The sequence below is a fragment of the Canis lupus genome, chromosome X, assembly GCF_011100685.1.
Source record: "Canis lupus familiaris isolate Mischka breed German Shepherd chromosome X, alternate assembly UU_Cfam_GSD_1.0, whole genome shotgun sequence".
Lineage (NCBI taxonomy): Eukaryota > Metazoa > Chordata > Mammalia > Carnivora > Canidae > Canis > Canis lupus.
The window spans coordinates 35,286,961-35,314,084 of NC_049260.1; the positions used below are offsets into that span (position 1 = coordinate 35,286,961).

At 37.8% G+C, this 27,124-nt stretch overlaps 1 protein-coding gene across 4 annotated transcripts in view; it reads right to left on the bottom strand.

Moving 5' to 3' along the window:
- MED14 (mediator complex subunit 14) overlaps positions 1-27,124 on the bottom strand; it is a 65,524-nt gene that overhangs the window by 18,231 nt on the left and 20,169 nt on the right. For all 4 annotated transcript variants that reach the window (XM_038587204.1, XM_038587202.1, XM_038587201.1 and 1 more), the window contains exons 11-21: positions 22,312-22,437; positions 20,378-20,456; positions 16,175-16,334; positions 12,682-12,876; positions 12,145-12,279; positions 9,765-9,841; positions 3,713-3,873; positions 3,479-3,625; positions 2,769-2,860; positions 1,647-1,799; positions 1,059-1,328 (exon numbers count right to left, since the gene is read on the bottom strand). In XM_038587204.1, the coding sequence (XP_038443132.1) occupies positions 1,059-1,328; positions 1,647-1,799; positions 2,769-2,860; positions 3,479-3,625; positions 3,713-3,873; positions 9,765-9,841; positions 12,145-12,279; positions 12,682-12,876; positions 16,175-16,334; positions 20,378-20,456; positions 22,312-22,437 (1,595 nt within the window). The remainder of the gene's footprint in view (positions 1-1,058; positions 1,329-1,646; positions 1,800-2,768; positions 2,861-3,478; positions 3,626-3,712; positions 3,874-9,764; positions 9,842-12,144; positions 12,280-12,681; positions 12,877-16,174; positions 16,335-20,377; positions 20,457-22,311; positions 22,438-27,124) is intronic.

Here is a 27,124-nt window from a genome sequence, read left to right on the forward strand (position 1 = left end):
GCATGCAACACAAGAGAGAGGTCAAGGACTCTCCCTCTTCACCATCCTCCTACAGATTCCTAAATCAAACTGTGCAAAGAGTCTGGAGCACTGCCATTCCAGAATGAAGGTCAGAGGACTGTAGAAGAGATTTCTTCAAGATGAAACCAGTGAGATTTCTGATATGTAAACACTGAAGGGAGAGTTATATCTATGGAAGAGACTTTAAGGCTGAATTAGTGATTAAGTATAGAGAAAGCCAGGCAAACTAGTACATTAATAATTCTCAGGAAAATAAAATGTTGAACAAGAAAAAAGTAATCATACTAAGCTTGGCAGATAGTGTTTACATATTTATAATGAGAATACTGAACAATCATCTAACCAAAATTGCTCATAACCATACTGCAAGGATAGGAGGAAAGAAAGAAGGTGTAATGGGAGCTGCCTGGGAGGAAGAGGCATTAAGAATTAAGAAAAGAATTAAACCATGATCTTCCACTGCAAGGATGAGATAATGCCCTCGACTAAGAAGTCCACAAATAGCAATGTAAGCATGTTATTTAGAAACAGGGATGTAAATACCAAGAGAATCACCATATAAGAGCTGAAAACAGAGCAGGAAAATGGCAAGAGTGGGCTGCAAGCAACTAATTTTCCAAACAAGTCTTTGTAACTATTTGACTCTAAACAATTGAGCTATTATACAAGAATCTGCAGGGATTGTGGCCCAGGACCCTACATTTTAAAAAAATCTCATGGTTGAACTGATGAATCAAACTTTCTCAATAATCAATGAGAAAGACATTGTTGAAGTTCCTTAAAGTTCCAACTAGCAAACAGGACTCTCTTCAGTATCTTCCTTCCACCTTATTCATTACAAGGAGAGGAGATTTTATCATCTCATGCACGTAGGCACAGCGCTTTAGAACTTCTCGCTCCTTTGGAAGGACGCTGCAGAGGTGATAAACTAACACAGCTGTATAAAATAGGAATTTGTTCTTTGCCCCATTATTTTCCCCTTAAAAGAATTTGGAAATATTTATGTTTACTCGTGCTATAATATTAAAGTCGGTTACCTTTAGTCCGGGTGCAGGATAAAAACCTTCCACTAACTTGCTATTATCAAAAAGACTATAGGCACCATCTCGTATCGCCACCACTCCTCGGCTCCGGCAGTAAATATCAATGCAGTACATGTTCCTGAAGGCCAGTCTAATGTGGGTGGACGATTGGGGCAGGATGGAGAAGCACTGGTAAGCAGTGTTGGTTCTCTGGGTCAAGCCCAACATCGGCACGGTGGGGAGTTTGTTGATGGCATTTAACGGAGCCTGAGTATCAAAGAGTACCTAAAAGGAACACACACAGTAAGGGTAGCAAGTTTCTGCACAAATGCTGAAGCCTCAGAATCTTCCATGTCTAATGGTCATGAATGAGCCTAGGTCTTCCTGGCACAACCCATATGACTTTCCCTTGAAGAGAATGCAATGTACACTGCTGCATCCTCTTTGAATCAAAGAAAATTCCCCAAGAATGCAAGATATAAAGGATAAAAATATGCACCCTTGTCAATGAAGACAAGTTAAGCCCACATGATTTTTAGAGTTTTACATGGTACACTAACACTGACAGAGGCTTATGTTTACACAGATAATAAGCTTAATTACCTGTAATAACTGAACCACATTTGGGGTTTTGTTGAACATTTCTTGAAGCTGATGGAGAATGGTATTGTGACAGTTACTGCAACCTGAGTTTGGGCCAACAGTTCCCAAAGAAATGTGAAATTTCTGATGTATGGAATTCCACTGGATGCTAATCTAAATCAAAGAAATTACAGGTTTCAGAAACTGAGAAAGTAACAGATCCAAGTAAAGAAAAAACAATGTTTAAACAGTAAGGCAGAATGCCAAAGATCTACATGAGGTCTTTTTGGAAAGCCAGTCATAAGACTGGGTTCTATAAACTCCAGAAGTACTGTTACTATGGACAATTACATTCCCGGAGTAGGTGCATATTAGCCCACCCCCACTAAGTAAAACAGAAAGAGGAGGTGTTAAAAGACCAAATCTGGATTAAGCTTTGTTTGAAAATTATCACTGGTGGTTCTTATTTTTCCTTTTTTTTGTAGGACTGAAGAAAAGTCACCCTCTAGGTGAGTGCTGTCATAAAGGGAAAGGAAGTCATTTCTAACACAGATGCTTTCAGTTTATAGATTTTAAAACACTCAAGTAATTTCTCATATTACTTGAAGTGGAAGAGTCCAGAAAGAAGCCAAATGGCTGAATTTTTATGCTAAATTTCTAGGACTTTACATATGGGTGGGAAGAAAATGAGGAAACCGAGATTACAGGGAATACCTCCCAAGATTGAGACATGATCAAAAAATGTTAATAATCATAACATGACCAAAAACATAGACATACAGTAATGTTCAAAGCCATTCATAATCTTCATTATAGTAATCACGTTGCTAACCAGGTTTGAAATTGGTGAAGAAAAAATACAAAAACCAAAAATACATTACCTTGTCCAAAGCTCATTAAGATTATAATACCCCATCAAAGAGGGCATAATTTTTGCTTTCAATTTTAAAGAGTTAAGCATTATAGTATACTAGTCTACAGTATTTATATCATCAAAGTTTTTAAAATTTACTTTTAGCCCTAATTTTTACTTGAGTCCTCAATTATTTCAAGGCAGTTTTCATAACTTTTGAATTCTTGGTTGTTTTTTTTTTTAAAGGATTTATGAGAGGAACTTCAGTTTTAAGTAGTTCATAGACTTACTGAGCTTCCCTTGGTGGTTCCATAACACAAGATAAGTTTTCGGTAATTATAGACACGGACTTCTGAGAAAATATTTAGATGAGCAGGTATGTCTAAAGAGAAAGGAAGAAAAAAGGAAACTAAGGTGACACATGCAAAACTTTAAAACCCATATTTGAAGAAGTAGGCATCTGGACAGTATCATATGCCTAGCTGGAAAAATCTCTAGATACATTAATTTCGTCAAAAAAATTTTTTTAAAGTAAAGCAATGGCATAGACAGTGGGCTTCTGTATCCATTTCTACAGAAGGGGTCTAGGGCAGGAGTGGAGACTAATGAAGCAGTATAGCACAGCGGTCAAGAGGTTCCAATTCCAGCTCTACCCTTTAGTAAATAGCTGTGCAACCTTCAGCAAGTTCCGCAGTCTCTGTGACTTGTTTTCTTCATTTGTGAAATGCGGAATACTAACACCTACCTCACAGGGGGATTGTGACAATTAAATGAGTTAACACAAGCAAACTGTCTGCTACATTGTACAGCCCATAGTAGACTCTCAATAAATACTATTATTGTAATACGGTAGAACTCGGAGTAAAATTTTCTGGATATGTAAGAAAGTTAACAGTGGTTGTCTCTGGGGGAAAGCCTGAGGTAGAAGGGAAATTTATTTTTCATTAGATAAAAGGGCGGGGGGGATGCTCCCTTCCAAAAGGAACGTTATCACATGTACCTGGTAGAGAACGTGCAAATTCCAACACACATTCATATAATCGTGCAATGCTATTCCAGTCATTAAGGAACATTTCAACCACTTTCCTACCACCAACGGGTTCAGACAACAGGTTTTCATATGTCAGATAAACATGCCGGGATGGCCCTACAGGATTAAAAAAAGAGAATCGCTATCAATACTAAAAAGAAAACCCCAGAAATATGCAAAGACAAAGTGTGTGAAGCATCTTACCTTGCTCCCTAGTAGAAGTGCCATTAAGTGGACAATTTGCAAATACTAACTCCGCCACCCAGGTGCGGTTATTTCTACCTTGCAATCGGAAAGTGCAATCGAGAAGAGAGCGATCCAGAGCTTTCTGGGTTTCTTCATTCACACCCTTACAGGGAGGAATTCTGGCGATGAAAGATAGAGCATATGAAGTGTACTTTGCATTACAGAAAGACATGAGCACAACCTACACAACAGGCAGGGTATCACATTAGGGCTTCAGTTCAAACTCCACTACTAGGTGCTTTCTGCAAAAGAAGGAAGTGATTCATAGCAATTCACAGCAATTCATAGCACTGAACCCACTTCTACTCACACCAACACAGATTAGGACCACCCGCTTTAATGAAGTGTTTGTCTGAGTGTTTTAACAAAATGTATTTATCTTCATCCTTATTCCTGTTATTAGAAACACTATGATTCTTCAAAGTGAAAAATCAAGGACATTGGCTTTCTATGAAATCTACCTAGAACATCCTCAAGGAAAAGGGGAACAGAATACTTGTAAAACCACTCTGAGAACAGAATGATACAGTGGAAAAGAACATGGGCTTTGGAGTCAGGGACCTGCATTCTAATTCTGACCCAGTCACATTTAACCTCTGAATTTCAGTCCCCCAACTACACAATGGAGAGAATTACCTCCTAGGTCACTGATTTTAAAACATGACACCATATGTGTAAAGTGCTCATGGTAGCTGATATAATGGTATTCATTCGTATATGTTAGCTCCCTTTGCAGTAAAACCAAGTCTCATTCACTGATACCAAGACAAAATCACAGGTCTATTATCTCTACTCCCCTCTTCAGTAGAGGTAACACTCATGTGATAGAGCTTTGCATGTATCAACTCATTTAACATACTGTCACTTGAATATATCACATATAGAAGAAGAATGCATTGGCTTTAATGTCATAAAATACCTACCTATCCATTTTCCTCTTGCAGCTTTATGGACTATCTTATCATAAAACATTATGAAGTCATATATTCTCATGTTTTCACAGTAATAGATGAAATAATGAGATACTTTATATTTTTTAATTACACATTATCCTTTAACTCATAGGGAAGATGGGTTAATTCTCAGACTTGGTATAATGATTATCTATTATCTAAGTCAACAACAATGGGAAATATGGAATCTTGATTCAGGCCTCTTATTCAGAAACACCTAGAATAGGGTTTCTCAATCTTGGCAATATTGACATTTTAGGCTAGATAATTCTCTGTTGTGTGTAGCCTTGGCCTCTCCCTACCAGATGACAGTAATACCTCCTACCCACTCTTCTCAGTTAATGATCACCAAAAATCTCTCCAAACATTACCCAATGTCCCCTGGAGGGCAAATTGACAACCACTTGCCTAGAATAAACAATTTAAGAGCAAAAAAAAGAGCCAGAGGTTGCAGATGATTAAAAAAATTTGGAGGCTTAAGAAAACAGCTACACAGGTTGCATAAAAATAGAATTAACATAGTACCAAAATTTTCTTAATTAAAAATTCTACCATAGCTCCTTATTATTTTTATTATTTTTTTAAGATTTTATTTATTTATTCATGACAGACACAGAGAGAGAGAGAGAGAAGCAGAAACACAGGCAGAGGGAGAAGCAGGCTCCATGCAGGGAGCCCGACATGGGACCCGACCCCGGGGTCTCCAGGATCAGGCCCTGGGCTGAAGGCAGCGCTAAAAGCTGAGCCACCGGGGCTGCCCCATAGCTCCTCTTAAATGTATAGTTTTGTTTTGAACATTTCAGAAGTTAATCTTTTGATTAACTTGTAACCAAAAGTTGATTAACCAGGGGTGCCTGGATGGCTCAGTTGGTTAAACGTCTGCCTTCAGCTCAGGTCATGGTCCCAAGGCCCTGAGATAGAGCTCCACATCGGGCTCATTGCTTGGTGGGAAGTCTGTTTCTCCCTCTGCTTGTGCGCACATGCTCTAATAAATAAAATCTTTAAAAAAAGCTAATCTTTCATACTTATTTTTATTTTTTATTTTAATTTTTATTTATTTATGATAGTCACAGAGAGAGAAATAGAGAGAGGCAGAGACATAGGCAGAGGGAGAAGCAGGCTCCATGCACAGGGAGCCCGATGTGGGATTCGATCCCGGGTCTCCAGGATCGCGCCCTGGGCCAAAGGCAGGCGCCAAACCGCTGCGCCACCCAGGGATCCCTCATACTTATTTTTTATCACTCACTACAAGATTTTGCCCAATGTTATTTGGGGTAATTACAGAAATTACATACATTGCATATATGCTTATCAATTTTGTAGGTATACTGAGAACTTTTGCCTGTCCTTACCCCTGAAAACACAACCTCAACTCATAAGAGTTATAAAACAGCCAATTTAGATAGATTTTTAATCTTGATTTAAAAAATATAAATGCAAGGACGCCTGGATGGTTCAGTGGTTGAGTGTCTGCCTTAGGCTCAGGGTGTGATCCCGGGGTCCTGGGATTGAGTCCTGCAGGGAGTCTGCTTCTCCCTCTGCCTATGTCACTGCCTCTCTCTCTATGCCTCTCATGAATAAATGAAAATTTTTTAAAAATAAAAATATAAATGTAGTAATTATCCTCCTTTCACGTAAATAGGTGTTTTGTGAAATCCATCTGGTTTGAAAATGAACACAAAGAAGCCAGAATGTTTTCAAGGAAGAAGGGTAAGACTCCTTTCAATTTATGCCGAGGGATAGCATGACCCTAACAATGCATTCTATGTCACCTTCTTTATCTGGGACACACAAGTAATTGGCTCAGCTTCAAGGAACCTGTAAACTATTTATTTCTTTTAAGGTTACAAATGTAACAGAATAAACTACAATTTTAACTTTAATCCTCCCTCACTGAGGAGGGGGAAATAAAGCTCCCCAAAAGGAAGCCTTTTGAAACAAAACTGTTACAAACTCAAAATAGTCACCAAAAATTAAGAACTGGGGAAGGTATTTCTGGGACAATGGCTTAACCTTATTTGAAAATTTCTACCAATCCAAAAAAGCTGTTTTTTGATCTAAACAGCTACACCCAACTAATTTTTCTCCTGTAATCCTGAGTATGGGAAAAAGGTAGAAACTAGGGTCTGGTCCTTTAAGGTAGATGTGGGCTAGCACTGCTCCTTTTTGGTCACCACGTGCTATCAGTTTCGTCCTGAGGGGTTCCACAAACATCAGCAACCACATTATGGAGATCACTGAACGTGCTAGTAAAGGAAGCGCAATTGTGCCTACAAGGAAAGTGAAGAGGGCTTTATAAAGGTTCCATATGCATATTCAGAAGGACTGAGTCACACAACTGATATAAGCTGAGTCACACAACGTGCAAAAATGAGTTGTGCCTATGCATTATTTGCATAAGCTACAAGAGGCAAAGAAACACAATGGACAAGATGAAAAATCCTTGTGGGTGTGGCTAGCAGACCAGCATCACTGTCCAGCAGGGTAATGTTATAGTTCGGGAGAAGGTGGGAAGTTTGCTCAAAACGAGGAACTGTGAGCAGCATGCTGCTCTTGAGACCTGTGTTATCTGTGCTGTCAGGTCAAGGCTCTTAGGAATCTATACAAGGCAACAGGCCCGTGAACTACAGCAATCAAAGGTGTTTACCATTGACACTTTCAGATACTTCAAGGAGGCCTGCTCAACAGATTCTCAAAAAGATAAGTTGAATAAGAATTGAACATGTTTTTACAAAGAGCAGAAAAATGTGCTCAATTTTAAAGCTTTGAAGTATAGACTCATACTCCCATTTAGTATTAATATATCTAGGAATGAAAGCTTAAAACTTTCTAAAGAGTAAACGCATTAGAGTACTTATATGCTAATTAGACCTATGCCAGGTTTTAATTTAGTAAAATCGTGTTTAAACATTTGTTATTTACGGTTTCCTTCTTAATTTCTATACCCTATCTCCATAATGGACAGCAGGTACTAGACAAACAGATTATCTTTAATTTTCCATTTCTCTGTATATTTTCCTTTTAAGTTTTAAATAAAGAAAATAGCCAGGATGTAATAAGGACTTTTAAAAAATTATTATAATGAAGCTTAAAAAACAATAAATGCTTCCTTCTTAGGTAGGACTATATTATGGGTTCTCTCAAATTCAAGAAGGAAGAGGACTGAAATTTCTTCATAAAACTGCTGAGAACAAGATATTTTAAGACTCTTGCAAAACATGAAAAATTTAGCTATGAGACTAGAACACAAATCTTAACATTATTTATCTGCAGTTGCCAAGAAGAGTATAAAGATTAAAAAATCAAAACAAAACCCTAACTCCTATACTTTAGGCTGAGGTGATTCAAAATCAAAAGCCATTAAAAGTATACATTTTCCTATTGATTTCTATTACAAGGCTAGCTCTCTCTCTGGAGAACTTTTTGTAGAGATAACGTTTAGACAGCCAGGAAGGGAAGCTATTCTAGTTCTTCAACTCTGTCCCAAGTAAGCACCATGACACACGGGTGGAGTGCGTGCTGCTAGTCCTTCCCATCTTCCACAGAAACCAACTGTTTCCCAAGTAACAAAAATTAAAGCTCCACTGGCTCAAATTGTAAAGCAGCCATGTCTTGGCAGTCAGAGGAATTCCATAAATAAAAACTGCTTCTGCAATTTATATCAGTAAGCAACACCTAAGAGACAATACAAATGCCCACCCTCCCACACCCCCAAAACGGTTTTTTGCATCAAAAAGGCATAAATGGCATCCTAGCTCTGCAAGTCCATCCTGGTTGCCTTACGTGACAGAGGCAATGCACTATGTTGGCTTTCCTTCTGAGCATCCTTTGCCCCTGGTCCTTGATTCATTTAGAGCCAAGACCTCTACCCATCTCCCTCTGTATACTCTTTCCTGGCAATCAATTTTAATATCCCAGCTCAATTACTATCACCTTGGTGATGACTCATACACTTCTCCTGCCCAAACCTGTTGCCTGAGCCTGAGACCCAGCCGTGCCTGGCCAAAAGAATGCACAGGCACCTCAACCCTGTGAAGCCCCTTCCAACTCACATCTTCAGTGTCCCTTATCTCACAAAACACCACCATCATCCATCGTGTGCCCAAGATAAAACCAACAGGCACCTGTGCCATTTTCTTCTCTTTCTTACCTTCAAACATCAATATCCTCGTCAACCCCTGAATATTCCACCCCCTAAGTCCTTGCAGAACCTTCCCAGGTCTAAGCTACCAACAAGTCTGGTGTGAACCACTTCAGCAACCAGTTTCACCAGTCTTGGTCCCCTCCAATTGATCCTTGATAGGGCTTTCAAGATGAACTTTCAAAAACACCTAGCTCATGATGTCAGTTTCCCTTTAAAATTCACCTGATGGCTTCTTTGGGCCATTAGGATGAAGCCTACATTCCTTGAGGGCATTTAGAAAGCCCTCCAGGATCTGACCCCTTCCTGCTTACTGCTCCAGCCTCATCTCTCTCAACTCCTGCCACAATGACCTCCTTTCAGTTCCAGGAGGCAGAGCTCTCTTTCTCCTGCCTCCAAGCAAGAAAAACAGAAAAAGAGAAAACTGCCTGCCTCCACTTTAGCAGTTAATCCCTTCTGGCTAGAACCGCCCACTCTGTGCCTCACTGCCCACCTTCCCTCTGGCTAATTCTCCCCTCTCCTTCAGTCTGAACACAACAGGTACTTCCCTCAGGGATACCCTTTCTGGCTTCCAAACTAGCTTAAATCCTCCTGCTACATGAACCCACAGCATCCAGAAGGGCCCTAGCAGAATTCAAGCCTGATACACAGTCGCACTGAGTAAACATCCATTAAAGGAGTAAAAAGAAACGCAGAGGAAAGACGTCCTAAAATACCAAGAGTGCTGGATCTCGACTCAGCAGGTGGAAAAGCAGCCTCCCCAAGACCTCAGTGATTGTATGCAGAAATCCAGAACACCCACAGGTTCTGAACTCTGCTTTACATGGTCTCCTGGGGGAGGGGCAGCTCTAGCACCATGGCTCTAACGTGAGGGACTGAATGAGATAGGACTGAATGAGACAGGATGGGGACTTACTTCAGTAAGCGAATTGCATGGCTGAAGCCATCACCTTCCATTTGTACTCCTTGATGGGGAATCTCCAGATTGGACAGCTGGTAAGACAAAAGCAGGTAGATAAGACCACCAATTTTACAAAGGAAACTACCTTTTCTAAGTACTAGCGTCTATTTTTGCAGCACCTGTTCTAGGGCTACTCTGTTCCAAAGTTACAATATATTAGGCATGCATACTGTCCTCCATTATCTGATTGCCTGGGTCTTCTATGGCAGGCTATTTATACCCACCTTGTTCCAGAAAGGTTTTAAAGCAACCCTAAGTATCTGACCGAGCCTACTCTTTAGGCCTCAGAAGGGCAAAGGTTTAAGAAAAATAACTGCCCACCAAATAGGCCATAGGAGTCCAGATTCAAAAGGAAGCCAAGTGTAGGAGGACTCCAAAACACTGTCTCTGTCCCATGGATCAGAGATCTAAATGTTCCTGGTAAGATGAAATTTAGTTATTCACATCTCAGCATAAATTACTTTAAGCAGTAAATGTGCTTGCCTTTTCCTCAATGTGGCTTTTTCACTGAGAGAAGAAAAAGCAGGCTGTTTAAGAGCTTGAGTGGGTTCAACAGAGTACTACTATACAATGTTCTTATGTGGCCCACCTGTGCAACAGGTAGAGGAGCACAGAGGAGGAGGACAGAGAAGACTATGTCTATAGGTTTTAGTCTCTGTGAGCCCTACAAAGACACAAGTTTTTTTTTGCCATTTCTAGACTGTGGGTAGAGCAGGCAGGGAGAGAGACATCACAGTGCCCCTAAATACCATGTAGCCTCCCTTCCCACCTCAAAGGTAGTAAAAATGAATGCATTCTTGTCATCAATCAACAGGGCACAATAAAAGGCCCAAGAACACAGTCAAGTAGATAGGAAGCATAGACACTGTCCATACAGTTTAGGACCTATGGCCAGTACCTGGATAAGAAGACCTTTATTAAGCTCACAATTTTAGGAGCGAGGACATCAAGGACACAAGTATCTATTTTAGGTGCCTATTTCTGGGCCTCGATTTCTCTGGGCTATTCCTGTTCTTCATAGTTTTATACTTTACTCTCTGCTTTCAGACCCTAAAGCCCTACAAAGCAAGGGTCAGCACACAACAGCTCATGGGCCAAATCCGGCTCACCACCTGTTTTTGTAAATTGTTACTGAAACATAGCCACACTCATCTGTTTAAACATCAACGATGGCTAATTCACATTACAAAAGCAGATGTGTATAGCTATAATAAGAGACCCTATGACCCACAATGCCTGAAATACTATCTGGCCCTTTATGGAAAAAGTCTGGCAATTCCTGCTCTAAAGCATGAGAGTGTTCAACAAGACTATGGTCATTATTTTCTCTAAAATAATTCACTTCCACACTCCCAGAGCTCTTCTCTCTTTTTTTGTATCTTCGGTTGTTTTAGTCATACACACTTTTTTTTTTTTTTAATTATCTTTTATTTTATTGTGGCAAAAGTCTCTACTTCATTCCCAATAATTTACAGAGGGAAGGAGTCTTACAAAAAGTGAAAACTTCAAAATAGAGGGAAATAATTATGGTTTTGGTGTATCCCTTCAAAGGGATGCCAATCCTTGGCCAAAGTCCTTTTCAGAAATATAAAAAATGCTCGTTTTGGGGACATCTGGGTGGCTCAGCAGTTGAGCATCTGCCTTTGACTCAGTTTGTGATCCTGGGATCTGGGGATTGAGTCCCACATCGGGCTCCTGCAGGGAGTCTGCTTCTCCCTCTATTTCTCTGCCTCTGTTTCTCATGAATAAATAAATAAAATCTTAAAAAAAAAAAAAGTAGGTTCTGTTATTGCCCTTTACTATCATATTTAGAGATCATGCTGGATATCACAACTATGTATTCTTGAAAGACATTAATTCTAAATGTATTCTTTAGTCCATGTGACAAGAGTAAAAATTGGTTTAATATTCTTTCTGACCTGCTTCTCATAAAGGAATGAGGTCTTATTAGTGTGTAAGCAATATGTATGGCTTCACCAACTCAGAAATAAGCCACTCCTTTATCAACTAACCACCTCTAAGAGATAACACTGTACTAAGAGGTATGCAAGTAAGATGATAATACTCAAAAAATGTCCCTTTTAAATTGGTTAGACTTTACTTTCCATTTCCATAAAGAGCAGAACGCCCACAATTTGGAATCAGAAAGATGAGATAATGTTAAGTCCTGTTTTACAGATATACCATGAGATGATAGGATTTCAACCCCATCCCTCCCAAAATAAGTAAGATCACAACTATTCTGGTTCTCCTAATGGAATCCATGTAGCTTTACCAAGGCATTTTAAAAATTACTCTTTTACATAGAGTATTCAAAATTGTTTCAAAAAATTACCTCCAACCGAAGTCCTACAAATGGCATATTTGTATCACACATAGCAACAAAGTGAGCTAGAACTTTATTGAAGGCACACATTTCTCCTGATCGTTTGGTTTTCTTGGGTTCTACTGGACATGGATCATCAGACAACTAGAATTTAAGTAAAGAACACAAGTGGGTAAAGAAGTACAGGTGATGCAATTAGTTAAGAAGGTTAAACTACTGTAGAGCTCAAGGTTAACCAAAACAAATGTTATGCATTCAACAAATATTTGCTGAGCAAATATTTCGACCTAAATACTAGAAATTTAGGTAAATACTGTGTATTTAGCAAACTCTCTTGTGGAAACGGTGTATAATTATTAATTAAGAGGCATTTTCAAGAAAATGTAGAAAACTATCATTTAAACCTTATTGCCCCCTCATCTCCTAAAACCCTAATTCTTTTTTTTTTTTTAACCCTATCTAATTCTTTCCCATATTAAAATGTTTAAAGAACCCAACAGAGTTAATACACACAAATCCTGTACTCACTTCGGTATGTGATCATACCTTGCGCTTGGGACCAGTCCTAGGCTGTTTCCCAGGTTTTGTGCGAAAAACCAATTCTTGGACGTTTTCCTTGAACTGCTGCAGCAGGAGTGCCATAACAGGGGTGTCTTCACGTTCTGCAGCATTCACAGACATGAAGTAGTACTTATATGACAGCTGTGTGGGTTTATTAGGAACCTCCAACATCTCCACAACCTAAGAAGGCCCAAATCAGAAAAAAGACTCAGATAAATCATTAATGAGTGTCAGATATTTTCCACCTTATAGCAAGTAGAGCTCAGAATTGTAAATCTACTGTAGATGGTCTTTCTTCTTTAAATGAGGATAAATCAATCTCATGATTCTAAACGAGAAAAGCATTCTCACTAAATATATATTCTGGTCTCTAAAAAAAATAGATCAGACTAACAAAAGCAAAAACCGCTATAAACTATAGCAAATGGGACATTTGAACTATTATAGCATTAAGTGTTCTGGACTTTCATACTTCAGCTTAAAACACTATATGCTTAAGTCCAGCAGGTCTGCTAGATTTTCTAGAATGGTTTCTGCTTTAAATTGCCATTTCCCTTAACCATTAAAATATCCTAGGGGGAGCCCAGCTGGACCAGTTGGTGGAGCAGGCAAGCAACTCTTTATCTCAGGGTTGTGAGTTCAAGCCCCACATTGGGTAGACATTACTCAAAAATAAAATCTTAAAAAAAAAAAAAACCTCCTAAGAATTCCAGTTATAGCAGAGAAAAATGACAACTAACTCTCAAAATTGGAAGCATATAAAAATAAACCCTGATAAATGTGGTCACTGTGAGGATAAGGATCTCATGACCAACAATAGTAAACACTGATAGAAGAGTACTATGTGCCAGGTACTGTCCTAAGTACGTGACACATGTTAACCTCTTCAGTCCTCTTAATGAATCTAGTAAAGAAGGATTACTTTCATTTTTCTGATGAAGAAACTGAGGCACAAAATACTTAGGTTACTTGCCCAAAGTCTCAAGAGCTGAGAAGTGATGGACTCATGCTTCAACCCCAGTTTGCCTCCAGAGACCTTGCTCTTAGTCACTACCCATTTGAAACAGCTTACCTTCAGCATCTACCTAAAATTTAAGAAAAGTCCCCTAAATACTCAAGGGGGAGAAATAAATGCCATTGGACCATTATTGCTCTGCCATATGCTTTCCGTCTCTCTTCCTGCCTCCCTTCTCTCCCTCATCCCCCACCTTCCTATGCACTCTCTTCCAGGAATTCTTAGGCTAGCACCTACTACCACAATGATACACCTGAGGAAATGGAAAAATTAAAAGGAAAATGGATGTTTCACCAGAGAAGATAAAGAGATGACCAAAAAAACACATGAAAAGATATTCAATATCATCAGACATTAGGGCAGCATAAAATAAAACTACAATAAAATACCACTATACCCCTATCAGAATGGCTAAAATTTATTTTTTTCAGAGATTTTTAAATTTTTAAGTAATCTCTACGCCCAATGTGGGGTTCAAACTCACCACCCCAAGATCGAGAGTTGCATGCTCCACCAACTCAGCCAGTCAGGTGCCCCCAGAATGGCTAAAATTTAAATATTATAGTACCAAGTGGTGACAAGAATGCAGAGCATCTAGAACTCTCTTTTATTGCCATCAGAAATGCAAAATGGCCCAGCCTCTTTGGAAAACCCTTTGGCAATTTTTTATAAAGCTAAACATACACTGACATTATAATCTAACCCAACAATCCCACTCCTACTTATCTAAAAGAAGTGAAAACCTATTCACACACACACACACACACACACACACACACACGTATACACAAATGCTTACAGCTGCTTTATTCAGAATTGCCCCAAATTGGAAGTAACCCTGATGTCCTATCACCAGAGACTGGTTAAATAAACTGTGGTACATCCTTACCATGAATACTACTCCAATTAAAGGAATGAATTATAATATACATCACAATGTGGATGAAAATCAAAGGCGTCATGCTTGCTGAGTCAAAGAAACTAGACTGATGGGCAATGTGATATAATCAGAAACAGGTAGTCAGGGGTCATCAGCTGAGAGGGGGGGAGCATCTGATTATAAAGCAACAGTATGAGGGCATTTTGGAGGTGACATCTGTTCTGTGTTCTGCTGAGAGGGGAATTACAATAGTGTAAGCATTTATTACAACTCAGATATAAAAAGTCTAAATTTTTCCCGTATAAATTATATCTTAATAAAGCTGACAGAAGTATAAGGGCAGACCAAGCCTTTCCACAGTAGTTTCTCCCACTTCTATGAATGTATCATCCCTAAGTGAGAAGTAAGAAGGATGAAGAGAAACATACTTTCAGTTTTGGTGTAAGCCATGTGAAACAAATTATTGCTCCACAATAAATCATTAATCATTGAAACTAACACCTGGTTTCTGATGATATTAAGTAAGGTCAGAAATAATAAAACCATTTACTCTGTGGCTAAGTATAAGGATCTTTGTGTGTTCAAAGGTTTGGTTATTATGTGTGTATTCTGAATATCATTTTATATGTACACCAGGCAGCTCACCAAGAATGGAAACAACAATCCTTTATCATGTATCAAATTTAGTTCCACAGCTGGGGTCTTAAAATTCAGGAAAAAAGTGAAATTCACATCAGTGACAAACTACTGCTCTACATAAATAATGCTAATTTAAGATATGTCAGGTTATGCAGGGTACCTTTTTTAAAGATGGTATCTTTTAAAAATATAGCTCAAAACCTTAAAAAACTTCACCTCCATTACCTGCAACCAACAATCTTAAGTTTTTCAAACATCTTAGATTCTTAGCTAAAAATATCTACTTGGTATACGTAGAAAATTCCTACAAGCAGGGAAATATATTTAGGGTGAGTTCATATTTCAAATTCTTGCAACTTTTAACCATTTAAAGATCTCAAAGAAACAAACTAGAAACCACCTAGAAAGAGTGAAAATAGAAGAAAGGATCTTACTGTGCCCTGAAAGGTATATGCAATCAAAATATCTATATATATATGTGTGTGTGTGTGCCTTTAATCAATTAAGGAGAATATAAAGCTACTTCAGTTAGTCATATTTAAAAGGATGTATTATGCAAGTTAACATTAAATTAAAATCAAGAAAGTTTATCTGACACCAAAACATCTCCACACCATCACAGTAGTGCTTTCAAAGTTTTTCCTCCTATATAGAGGACATGCTTCATCGCAAGCAGAAACTAGGCCTCGCTACAGGAAAGATCCGAGGGTGAGGGATGAAGACATACCCTATATTCCCCAACCCTGCCTGATCACTGTATCATTTCTTAAACACATGATTTTCTTCTCTCCCTCATCCCTACCTCCTAGGTTAAGAATCACTAAAGTCAAATATCCAATAAAATATATTTGCAAATTAAATTAAGCAATAAATCACGTGAAATAGTAATAGAATCACTGAGCTTGATCACCCAAATCCCCCCCCCCCCCCTTCTGCATACTTACAATGTAGTACTGTGGAAGACGGGTAAGTTTAATGAACAGCTTATTCTTAGAAAGATTTCCAATAGGATGGGTTGAGTAATTGGACAGCTGCAATGTTTCACTGCTTATTGTAGGCAGATGTTTTATAGATTGTTTGCAACGCTGTTGTCCAAGCCAAAACCTTAATTGAAAGGAGACAATTCACATCACAAAATCAGATTCTTCTGATTAACTGTGTGCAACTGATCTGTAAATCCATTACTGAAGACCACTAAAAGGTTACAATTAATCTGAAACTTAACTGAACAGTAAAAAGACGATAATGATGAATCATTTCTCAAGTTTTACATTGGTCAGTTAGTTGTAGTTTAAGGAGCTGAAACTGCTATGTGAATGATTCTGTTCAGTCATAATGTAGAATTAACTAATATTAAGGCTAGGACACTGTAGCAGTGTATTACAGAAGATGACAGATTTCCTATGGTTTATTAAGACAGCAGTAACTAATCTCAACATCTTTTAAAAAATATCTGGTGTTTATAAAACAAAATAGAATAATAAATAGGTATAAAGCTACCTAATTTTTCTAGTATCACTGGAGATATAGTTCCAGTTGTTATACTGTGTATGTTTAAAGTGATAGTTCTATCTAGCAGGTGCCAGTAACTATTAATTATCTTCTTTCCCTCCTTTCAGTTAAGCCAACAGATTTCAGTTTGATGCTTTTTATAGTACTCCTCTCACTTCTTTTATTTGATTAGCTATCCTTGAGTCTAGACACTGTGTGTGTGTGTGTGTGTGTGTGTGTGTGTGTGTGTGTAAAGTATGGAAAACATACTGTATTAGTCCGGTGCAGTAAAATCATGTCATAAAATGACTGGTTTACAAACTCTCACTGATTCACAATGAAATAACTACAGAAAATAAGAATACAAATTTATAAACTTTCCATAGCAATGTAACAATTATCACAACATCCAAGCTCATAATCAGTAGGCTGGCCCTGCTAAACAGAGTATGACTAGTTTGGGTGCTGTTGCTTTTGTGTAGTGAGCTGCATGTGGTACAAACTTTGTACTAATCACGTGCAGTAAAACCATGTCATAACATACGATGTTTTAAGGGAAGTTTGTCACAACTATTATCCAAAAATGGATAAAGTCTAGAAAGCACTTTTTTTCCCCTGTGAAAAACAACTTAAATTTAGCTGCAACTTCACAGGATCAATTGCTAGAACTGGCTATAAATGAAGAAATGAAGACAAATTTTGAAAATATGGTACTTCCTTCGTTTTAGATAAAAGCTAAAAATGACTATTCTGAACTTGCTAAAACTGCTTTCAAATATCTACTTCCAGTCCAATCAACATGTGAGACTTTGTGAGACTGATAACTCTATTAAGTATGCTTTTAAAAGAAAAACAGAAAAAGTTAACATATACGTTGTCTCCTGTAATTAGCATTATCCTTCCAATCTAGATTAAGTTACAATGAGCAAGAAACTCATTTGTCATGTTAAAAATTCTAAATACAAGACAACATTAATACAATATAAATCCTAAATATATACAAATGTGTTTAGATAAATTATAAATACAAGATACTCTTTTCAAAGCACATACGGCATTACCATTTTACTCTTGACTTTTTGTTTTGATTTCATGGAACAAAAAAATCTAAGCATTAAGAGTAATTTTCTGTATTAACTGCCCATGTACAGTTCCAATAAAAAACGTGTACAGATTTTTTAGTTTTATACTGTTTGCTCTGATTATGTTTACTGAGATAATTTTTTCTGTTGGTTCTTACAATTTAAAAAAATGGGACTTATATGTTACACATGTTTTTTCATCTTTTTTTGTAGAATGTTTTCATTGCACGTTTTAAGAAAAGTAATCACATGAATACTCATCATCAGTCATTAGAAAAATATAAATGAAAACAACAGTGTGATACCTCGTTATACTCACTAGGATGGCTATAGTCAAAAACCATAACAAATGTTGGCAAGGACTCGGAAATGGAAATCCTCAAATACTGCTGAGATGTGATTTTAAAATGGCACAGCTACTCTGGAAACTGGTTTGGCAGTTTCTTCAAAAAGTTAAACATAAATTTACTGTGTAACTCAGCAATTCCACTCCTAGTGGAATGAAAATTTAAGTCCACACATAAACTCACACATGAATATCAAGCAGCATTATTCAAAATAGCTGAAAAGTGAAACAACCCAGAGGTGCCTGGGTGGCTCAGTCAGTTAAGTGGTCAACTCTTGATTTTGGCTCAGGTCATGATCTCAGGTTGAGTCAGTCTCCTGCTCAGCGGGGAGTACCTTAAGATTCTCTCTCCCCTTCTGCCCCTCCCCCTGCTTATGTGTGTGCTCTCAAATAAATCTTAAAAAAAAAAGGTGAAACAAGCCAAGTGTCCAACAATTTATGAATGGATAAGCAAAATGTGGTACATAGCCATATAATGGAGTATTATTCAGCCATAAAGAAATTAAGCGTTGATACCTGGTACAACACGGATGAACCTCAAAACATGGTTAAGTGAAAGAAGCTGGTCACAACAGACCACATGTCTTGATTCCATTTATATGAAATGCCCAGAAAAAAAGATCTTAAAAGAAAGTAGATTCATAATTGCCTGGGGCTGAGGCTGGGAATGGGGTTAACTGTAAATGAACACCTTTTTGAAGTGATGAAAATGTTCCAAATGCCTGAAAACTGGATTGTGGTTATGGCTGCAAAACTCAGTAAATTTACAAGTCATTGAATCATACACTTAAAATGGGTAATTTTATGGTACAGAAATTATACTTCAATAAAATTATTTCAAAAACATTAATGTCCCACGAAAGCTTAGGAATAAACTGGTCGTCCACCAAAGATCATCTGAGAAGCACTACTGTAAGTGATAACGAAGGGATCTTTTTTAGAAATTATGTGTTTAAGTACAGAGACATATTTGATAAGTTTAAGGCTTTGGAGACTTAGCCTTCTGGTTTTAGCTTATATTTCTGCTAGCTGGACTGCCAGATATCCTCAAATTATGCAAGATGTGAGTTACTAAGCATTTAAGTATTTAAACCTTATTTGTTTAGCCAAATACACAAAAAAATGTTAAATCGCTAAAAATTCTGGAATGTATTACCCAGAATGATTACCATTTTTTAAAAATTTTATTTATTTATTCATGAGAGAGAGAGAGAGAGAGAGAGAGAGAGAGAGGCAGAGACACAGGCAGAGAGAGAAGCAGGTTCCATGCAGGGAGCCCAATATGGGACTCATGTGGGACTCGATTCCAAGACCCCAGGGATCACGCCCTGGGCCAAAGGAAGACGCTCAACCACTGAGCCACCCAGGCGTCCCTGATTATCATTTTTCATATACAGTTGAACTAAGCAGCTGTTCAAAAGGAGGCTCACAAAACATTATCTATCTACTGGCATTAAAAATCATGTCTTGTTAATGAAAACATTACTTGATTATAGTAGATTCTTCAAATATTTACACAACTCAAACTGGCAAAAGGAGAAGGGATAGGGTAGATCACAAAATCAACAGATCTCTGTGAACAGTCTAACCCTCCCAGTTCTCTATTTGCCAGTTTGGGTTTTGATCTCTGAAATTTATTTTTATCCCTTGGAATTTTGTTTTATTAATTTTAAAAGAGACTTTGTTTGCCATAATGGTACCTCTGTGTACCATGATAGTAATGAAACCTCACAGAATTATCTCTAGCTCCGTTTTCAATGTTTTTTAGTTTAACAGTATGAAGCATTCAAAAGATTCTGAGATGGTATTGAATGACAGCATTCGAGAAGCAGAAATAACTATTTTGGAAGTGTCAGCTGGTAGATTCATACCATGGAGATTATCATGGGTAAGAACAAGTAAGACTATCGCAGAGAATATCAAATTCAATAAAATTCATTGTTTGAGTGATATGTACAGTGCTTTTATAGCAGGAAATATGGCAAGGAATGAAGAGTGGAGTCTCATGCCCTTCATACCTATATTTGTTCTAGAGGGGAACTGGATACAAAACACTGCCACCTTGGCCCTATTCCAAAAGAATTTTGATTCCAAATACCAGAAGGTGCTCAAGTTTCATGTCATAAACATTAAGGACAGTAAGTGACCAAGAGTAATGATGGAGAAGAAAATATATCATGTCAAAATAACATTCCATTTTTAGTCTTGAGCTAAATAAATAAGCTTACTTCAGTTGTTGAATCCAAGGAATAATTCGTTTCATATCATCATTCACAGACTTCTCCATGTCATCCAGCGTGGCCTGGTCTATAGAATATAGCACTTCATTAATTCGTTGCTTACACAAGGCACAAAATATGGAGGCCAAAACTTAAATGAGAATTATTGTTTTATGCAGAAAGTAGTGTCATTTTTAAGTCAGAGAAAACCTCAATTAAATGTATCACTAGGCAGAAATCAACCTAATTTGTTTAGCCTCTTTAACACTTAGAGAGTTATAGTTAAGACAACTAATTAATAGCAAAAGCAGACTAGTGGGAAGAACAAGTAACAAATATATGAATTCTTTGCCTACATTTTAATTCCCAAAACTCTTGGTATAGTTAATTATTTTTCACTTACATGTATTTCAAACTCCTTGGATTACTAAACTTAGAACCTTAAAAATGCAAAAACTATAAAACTCCATTAAAATGTTTATTCATTAAACAAATGATTTCTGGCATAAGTAAGAGCTGTTGGCTTAAGTTAAGCTTGCTAAACATCACTTATTAGACTTTTTAATGACTAAAAAAATGCTGTAATAGCATGCTACACAAAAAACAATATAAAATGATTTCAACTAAAGAAAAAAGTATAGAGAAAATTAGAACAGCATGACTATGGATTAAACTGTGACCTCCAAAATTTGTATGTTGAAGCCCTAAACTCCTAATGTGATGGTATTTAGAGGTGGGGGTCTTTGGGAGATAATAAGGTTAAGACAAAGTCATGAGGGTGGGACTGAGGTCATGTGGTTATTGGTGTTCTTATAAGAGGCACCAGAGAGCTTGCTCTCTCTCCTTTTTGCCATGTGATGACGGAGAGAAAGCCTAGCCTCCAAGTCAGGAACAGAGCCCTCACCATAACTCAACCATGCCGGCAACCTGATCTTGACTTCCAAACTCCAAAATTGTGATAAAATAAATTTCTATGGTTTTGGCAACCCTCCCTGTGGTTCTTTGTTATGGCAGCCTGAGTGGAGCCAAGTACATACCCTCTAAAACAAGCAAGACTGCCAACAGGTAACTAATTTTTGTTTCTCTCATTTTTATATGTTCATCTTCCTTATTTATGAGTGCGTATTGTGTAATTAGTCAAGAAAACAGTTAAATACAAAAAGTTTTGAAGAACATTTGCCTTGTGCTTTGGAACCATAATTAAAGGTAATTCCCAAGTGTGCCACTTATCATTTAGCCATCATAAATGCAAAGAGATTCAAAGTAATGAGGGCAAACTTCCATAAACAATTCATTGAAAAGTTTATCCTTAGAGCTATACAGTATAACCAGAAAACCTTCTATTTCATCAATCTGGCTTATATTAATTTCAAACAGTAAATGTACTAATATGTGCAAGAACACTGTTCTATTAGCAAAGCAAAACCACCACGTTCCAAGTGATTCATCATTTCAAAACACCAACTTGGTAACAGAACTTGTTAGAAATCCAACGTTAATGTCTACTGTGTTTAGACCAAGAAAAAACCTCCTGTTCTCCAGGATTCTGTACCCCAAGTCATCTTTTATATGTTTACACGGTCAAAAACCTGTTCGGCAGTCATGAGTGACATCAGAATCCCCTATAGTCATTTCCATGTCACCCAACTACTAGTGGCAGTATTGTTAATCTAAAAAACACCAGCCATTAATCTTATTATACTTTTACATAAGAGAAACATGAATGAACTTCATATTGGGAAGTTTAATTTTATACAAGAAAATCCAAAGTAGGCTTAAAATTGGCCCCAAGGAACAGACGTCAGCTAGAGTTCTTCCTTTCACATCTACTTTCTGTACTACTGATACCACCCCCTCCAATACCTAATGGCAGAAACACTTTAGTGTACTTTTGTTAAAATGTTTTTCCTTATGCTAAGTGACTATATCATTAAGTAACTTACCAAGTCCGTAAAGCATCAATTGAAACATTCCAGAATGCAAGTCTACGAAAATGTGTAGACACTCAGAATTACCGCAGGGCTCCAAAATGGGAACAACAAGAGCCGGAAGCGCAGTCTCTATGGAAGCTGAATGGTTAAGAATAAAAGATTATATTTCTATCTGAATGTTTTCCAGAAAAAATTATTTCTCAATGAGTAGAAACAAATGATCAAACAATCCTATATGTCAGAGGAAAAATATGGCTTTGCAAAATTGGAATAGTACTATTATGTCAATGTAGTGGCTCAAAAGGAAGAATGTATTCCTCGAGGAGACTTGAAACAAACATACCCCTCTCAAATACTACAGCAAAAAAAATCCTGAGTCTTTTAAAAAAGGTTAAAAGAGGGATGGCTGGGTAGCTCAGTGGTTGGGCATTTGCCTTTGGCTCAGGGCATGATCCTGGAGTCCCGGGATCCAGTCCTGCATCGGGCTCCCTGCGTGAAGCCTGCTTCTCCCTTTGCCTGAGTCTCTCTGCCTCTCTCTCTGTATCTTTCATGAATAAATAAAATCTTAAAAAAAAGAAAAAAAAGATTAGAAGAGCTCGTGAAAACAAACTTCAGCAGTGAGCTGAGTTCTAGTTTACCTTCATTCAGTAATTACTAGTAAATTAGTTTTTAAGGATTTTCATTTTGATATAGTGGGAAGAAAATTGTTTGGTAAATAGAATAAATCTCATCTACAGCCTCAATATTTTCAATGCCATTCTTCATAAGCAGAGGTTTTCTGGCAATTAGGGCTCATGTGTTAAATTAAAACACACACACACACACACACTTGAAAACCACTAAACATCGCTTATTTAGGAAAAAAATTTTTTCCAGTTATTTATATAACCTTATTTTCAAGTCACAGATGAAATAAAAGCAAGCAATTGTTAAATACCAATTCCCAAAGCTGCCAGTATACTTCTTCTAGAGGTTCATAGTATTTCCACCAGGCCCAATTAACTCTTCCCTTAATCCTACAAACTGGGGTAACAAAACTGAGTAAAGGAGCAAAGTACTGAAAGCACAGCCTGTGCTGATCAGATTGAGGAGTTATAAAAGGAATATGCTCTTCTAGTTACCACGTTCCTCTAACGCTATGGCACAGAAGAAAAGGCTGGCAGTGAGGAGAGTGGTAATGTAGGCCCAGCCTTTCACCAGGTGTGACTTCTCTGTGCTACTCTGTTAAACAAGAATAATAACATCTTCCTGTCCATGCCATGGATCCTTAGGAGGAAGAAATGACAAGTTTGTAAAGGTGCTTTAAAAAGCAAAGTGCTCAACAACGTGCATTTCCTATAGTCCTTTATGAATCAAAGAAACAAACCAAAACCTCTTATTAGGAATTTGCACAATAATTAAAATGGGTGAAGTTACCATTAGTGCTATCTATACAAAGAAATTATCAAACAAGTTAATAAAGCCAAAAAAAAGGAGACATATTTAATCAGATGAAAACAAACTGCTTTCAAGTAGATTACTACATATTTGCAAAGAGATGTTTAACATACACAGCCAGCAGAACTATCACCTAAAACAAACACAGAAGAACAAAAAGGTACAAACAGAAATTTCTTTTACGGTATTTTATAATTCAGAGCAGTGTGACAAATTAGTTCAAATTATGTTTTGCTGAATTTACTATGTTAATAAACAGTGCTTACAGATTTGAAGCAAAATTACTGATTTTTAACACAACTTTAACTATTTTAATTCTTAATGGAGTAGGAACATATTCTTTAAAGCAAAATCATTTTTTTAAAATTAAATTCAATTAATTAACATACAGTGTATTATTAGTTTCAGAGGTAGAGTTCGGTGATTCATCAGTCTTGTAACACCCACACCCAGAGTTCATTATGTCACATGCCCTCCTTGATGCCCATCATTCAGTTACCCTGCCCCTCCCCATCCACCTCCCCTCCAGTAACCCTCAGTTTGGTTTCTGTGATTAAGAGTCTCTTATGGTCTGTCTCCCTCTCTGATTTCATTTTGTTTAATTTTTCCCTTCCTTCCCTTATGATCCTCTGTTTTGTTTCTTAAATTCCATGCATGAGATCATAGGATAATTGTCTTTCTCTAGCAAAGTCATTTTTAAAGTGTAGCAATGGTGTAAAACTAATTCTGACAATTGGGATAACGATTATAATTTCAATGTAATGATAAAAATTGAATATTTTTGAAAAGACAGGGCATCAGAGAAGAATCTAGAAAGCACAGTCAAAAGGTAAAAAACACTTTTATGTGTATCCCTAATAATGGCCAATGTCCTTATTTTCTTTACAGAAAATAAAATATTAAAAAAAAAAAAAAGGGGGGGATCCCTGGGTGGCGCAGTGGTTTGGCGCCTGCCTTTGGCCCAGGGCGCGATCCTGGAGACCCGGGATCAAATCCCACGTCGGGCTCCCGGTGCGTGGAGCCTGCTTCTCCCTCTGCCTGTGTCTCTGCCTCTCTCTCTCTCTCTCTCTCTGTGACTATCATAAATAAATTTAAAAAAATTAAAAAATATATATATATAAGGCCCTAAGCATTTAAAGGCAACTGGTTTGAAGGTATCTAAAAAGAGCAAAATTTACAAATAAAATATAGAAAGGGAATTAAAGGCTGTGCAAGATGACAGGATAGTACACCACTTTTTCCTGCAGCAGGAATATAGAAATCTTCTATTTATTGAGGACCAGATGAGGAATGGACAAGTACAGAGTAATATAAAATGTGAAGACTAAAGAGAGGCAATTAAGCCCAATTAGGAAGAGCTGCATGTGGTTCACAGCTTCCAAACTGCCCTTGATACCCTGATTCTCCACAACACAAGGGAGACTCCCCTGGCTTTCAAGAGACAGGAATGCTGCAAATGGGCCAACTGGCAAGTGACATTAAGTGCCTTGCACTGCCTTTTTTGACCTTCTCTCTAAAGTTCTGCCTACTCTCTGGAGATGTTCCCATTCCCACGAAATCACACACTGCCATCTAGCCTGACCAAAACCTGCTGTCTGTACATCCCCCCAGCCCTCCCTTGAAATGCTCCCTTGTCCAAGCTACTCATTTCCCTGGCTTATACCAGTGAGGAGTGGGAAGAAAAGCCATGTGATTTAAGGGTGATTGCACTAAAGGATTCCACGAATAGCCCTTTGTCCTAGTAAAGGATCTGACTAAAGCATGCTTTCCCATCACAAAAGGGATCAGGTAAGACTACAGGAAATATATAAATGCATGAACAGGAATTTAAAAACAAGTTTAAGCATATGTCATAAAATGGTGGACCAGCAGGCCCTCTCCTACAGCAAGTCCTCATTTCCAGAACTGTTCTGATTAAAGCAGGTCTGAGGGGCCCAACCCCACATGCAAGTACCTATCTCTCCTCCAAAACACAGTACAGTCTCCAAAGCACCCTTCTCTCACACCCAGAACTCTACAGACACCTGGAACATGAAAACCACTGCTGGAGCACACACTCCCACTAGAGTTAGAGATCTAGGAAAAGCCTGGACTAAACATCTTTGAGTTACAGATGAGAATGGTACCCCAAAAATACTACTGTTCAAGAGCATGCACCTCAACTCAGACCTTCTGGCTGCCCAACCAGTGAAATCTCTACAAAATGGCACTGATGAAAAAATCTTTCTGACTTGTTGCATATTAACAAGACGCAAAACTATTCTTCTATAAAAACTTGGTTAGTCTATTTTTCAAATTAATTTAAATATCCCCTGGGCAATCATACTAAGCTTTTTACTTACTACAACTAAGAGTTGTTTACGGATGATATTGAAGTAAACCAGAGTTGGTACGCCGGGGTGGCTCAGCAGTTGAACTTCTTTCCGCCTTTGGCCCAGGGCGTGATCCTGGTACCCAGGATCAAGTCCCACATTGGGATCCTTGTAGGGAGCCTGCTTCTCCCCCAGCCTTTATCTCTGCCTGTCTCTCTCTCTCTCTCTGTCATGAATAAATAAAATCTTAAAAAAGAAGTAAACAAGCTTGTCAAAAGATCATAAACCTTGATTTTCTGCAATCCCAACAAGTGAATTTTAGAATTTTACTATTTTGAAAAGTTAGAAATAAAAAAAATTAAGATTGCAAAAATCCTTAAAAATCTTCTTTACAAGGGAGCCAAGATAATTAGATGGGAAAATTGTTTTTTTCAAATGTTACTAGAATTGTACACCCTCAAACAAAAGAACACAGCTGGACCCCCTACTTCACACCACATACAAACATTAACTCAAAATGTAATCTAAATGTAAGACTAAAAACTATGAAATAGAAGATAGATGACAAGATGTTCAAGAATCATTAGGCAGAGATGCAAGTCAAAACCATAGCGAGGTACCAGTTCACACCCACGAGGATGGCTAGAAACCAAAAGACCGTAACTGGTGTTGGTAAAGTGTGCGAAGAAACTGGAAACCTCATACACTACTGGTGATGGGATATAAGGTGGTGTTAAACGTGTAAAAAGGTAAAACAGAGTTACCATGTGACCCAGCCCTTCCACTACTAGGTACATACAAGAGAAATGAAAACAGGTCCACACAAAATCCTGTATAAGCATGGTCACAGCAGCATTATTCATCATAGGAAAAGAAAAAGGAAGTGCAGTGGGAAACAAAGGCAGAAAGAAATGTAAATAAAATCAAAAGTCCTTATCACCTGCAGCCCACTAACGAATACTTGAGGAGGCAGAGTAGAACATTCCTCCAGGAAGCTCCCAACTGTCTTAATGTTAATGCCTTGCTAGGGGGGAAAACAACCTTGGTTTGACAAAGGCAAGGCCTTAGGTTTCCGG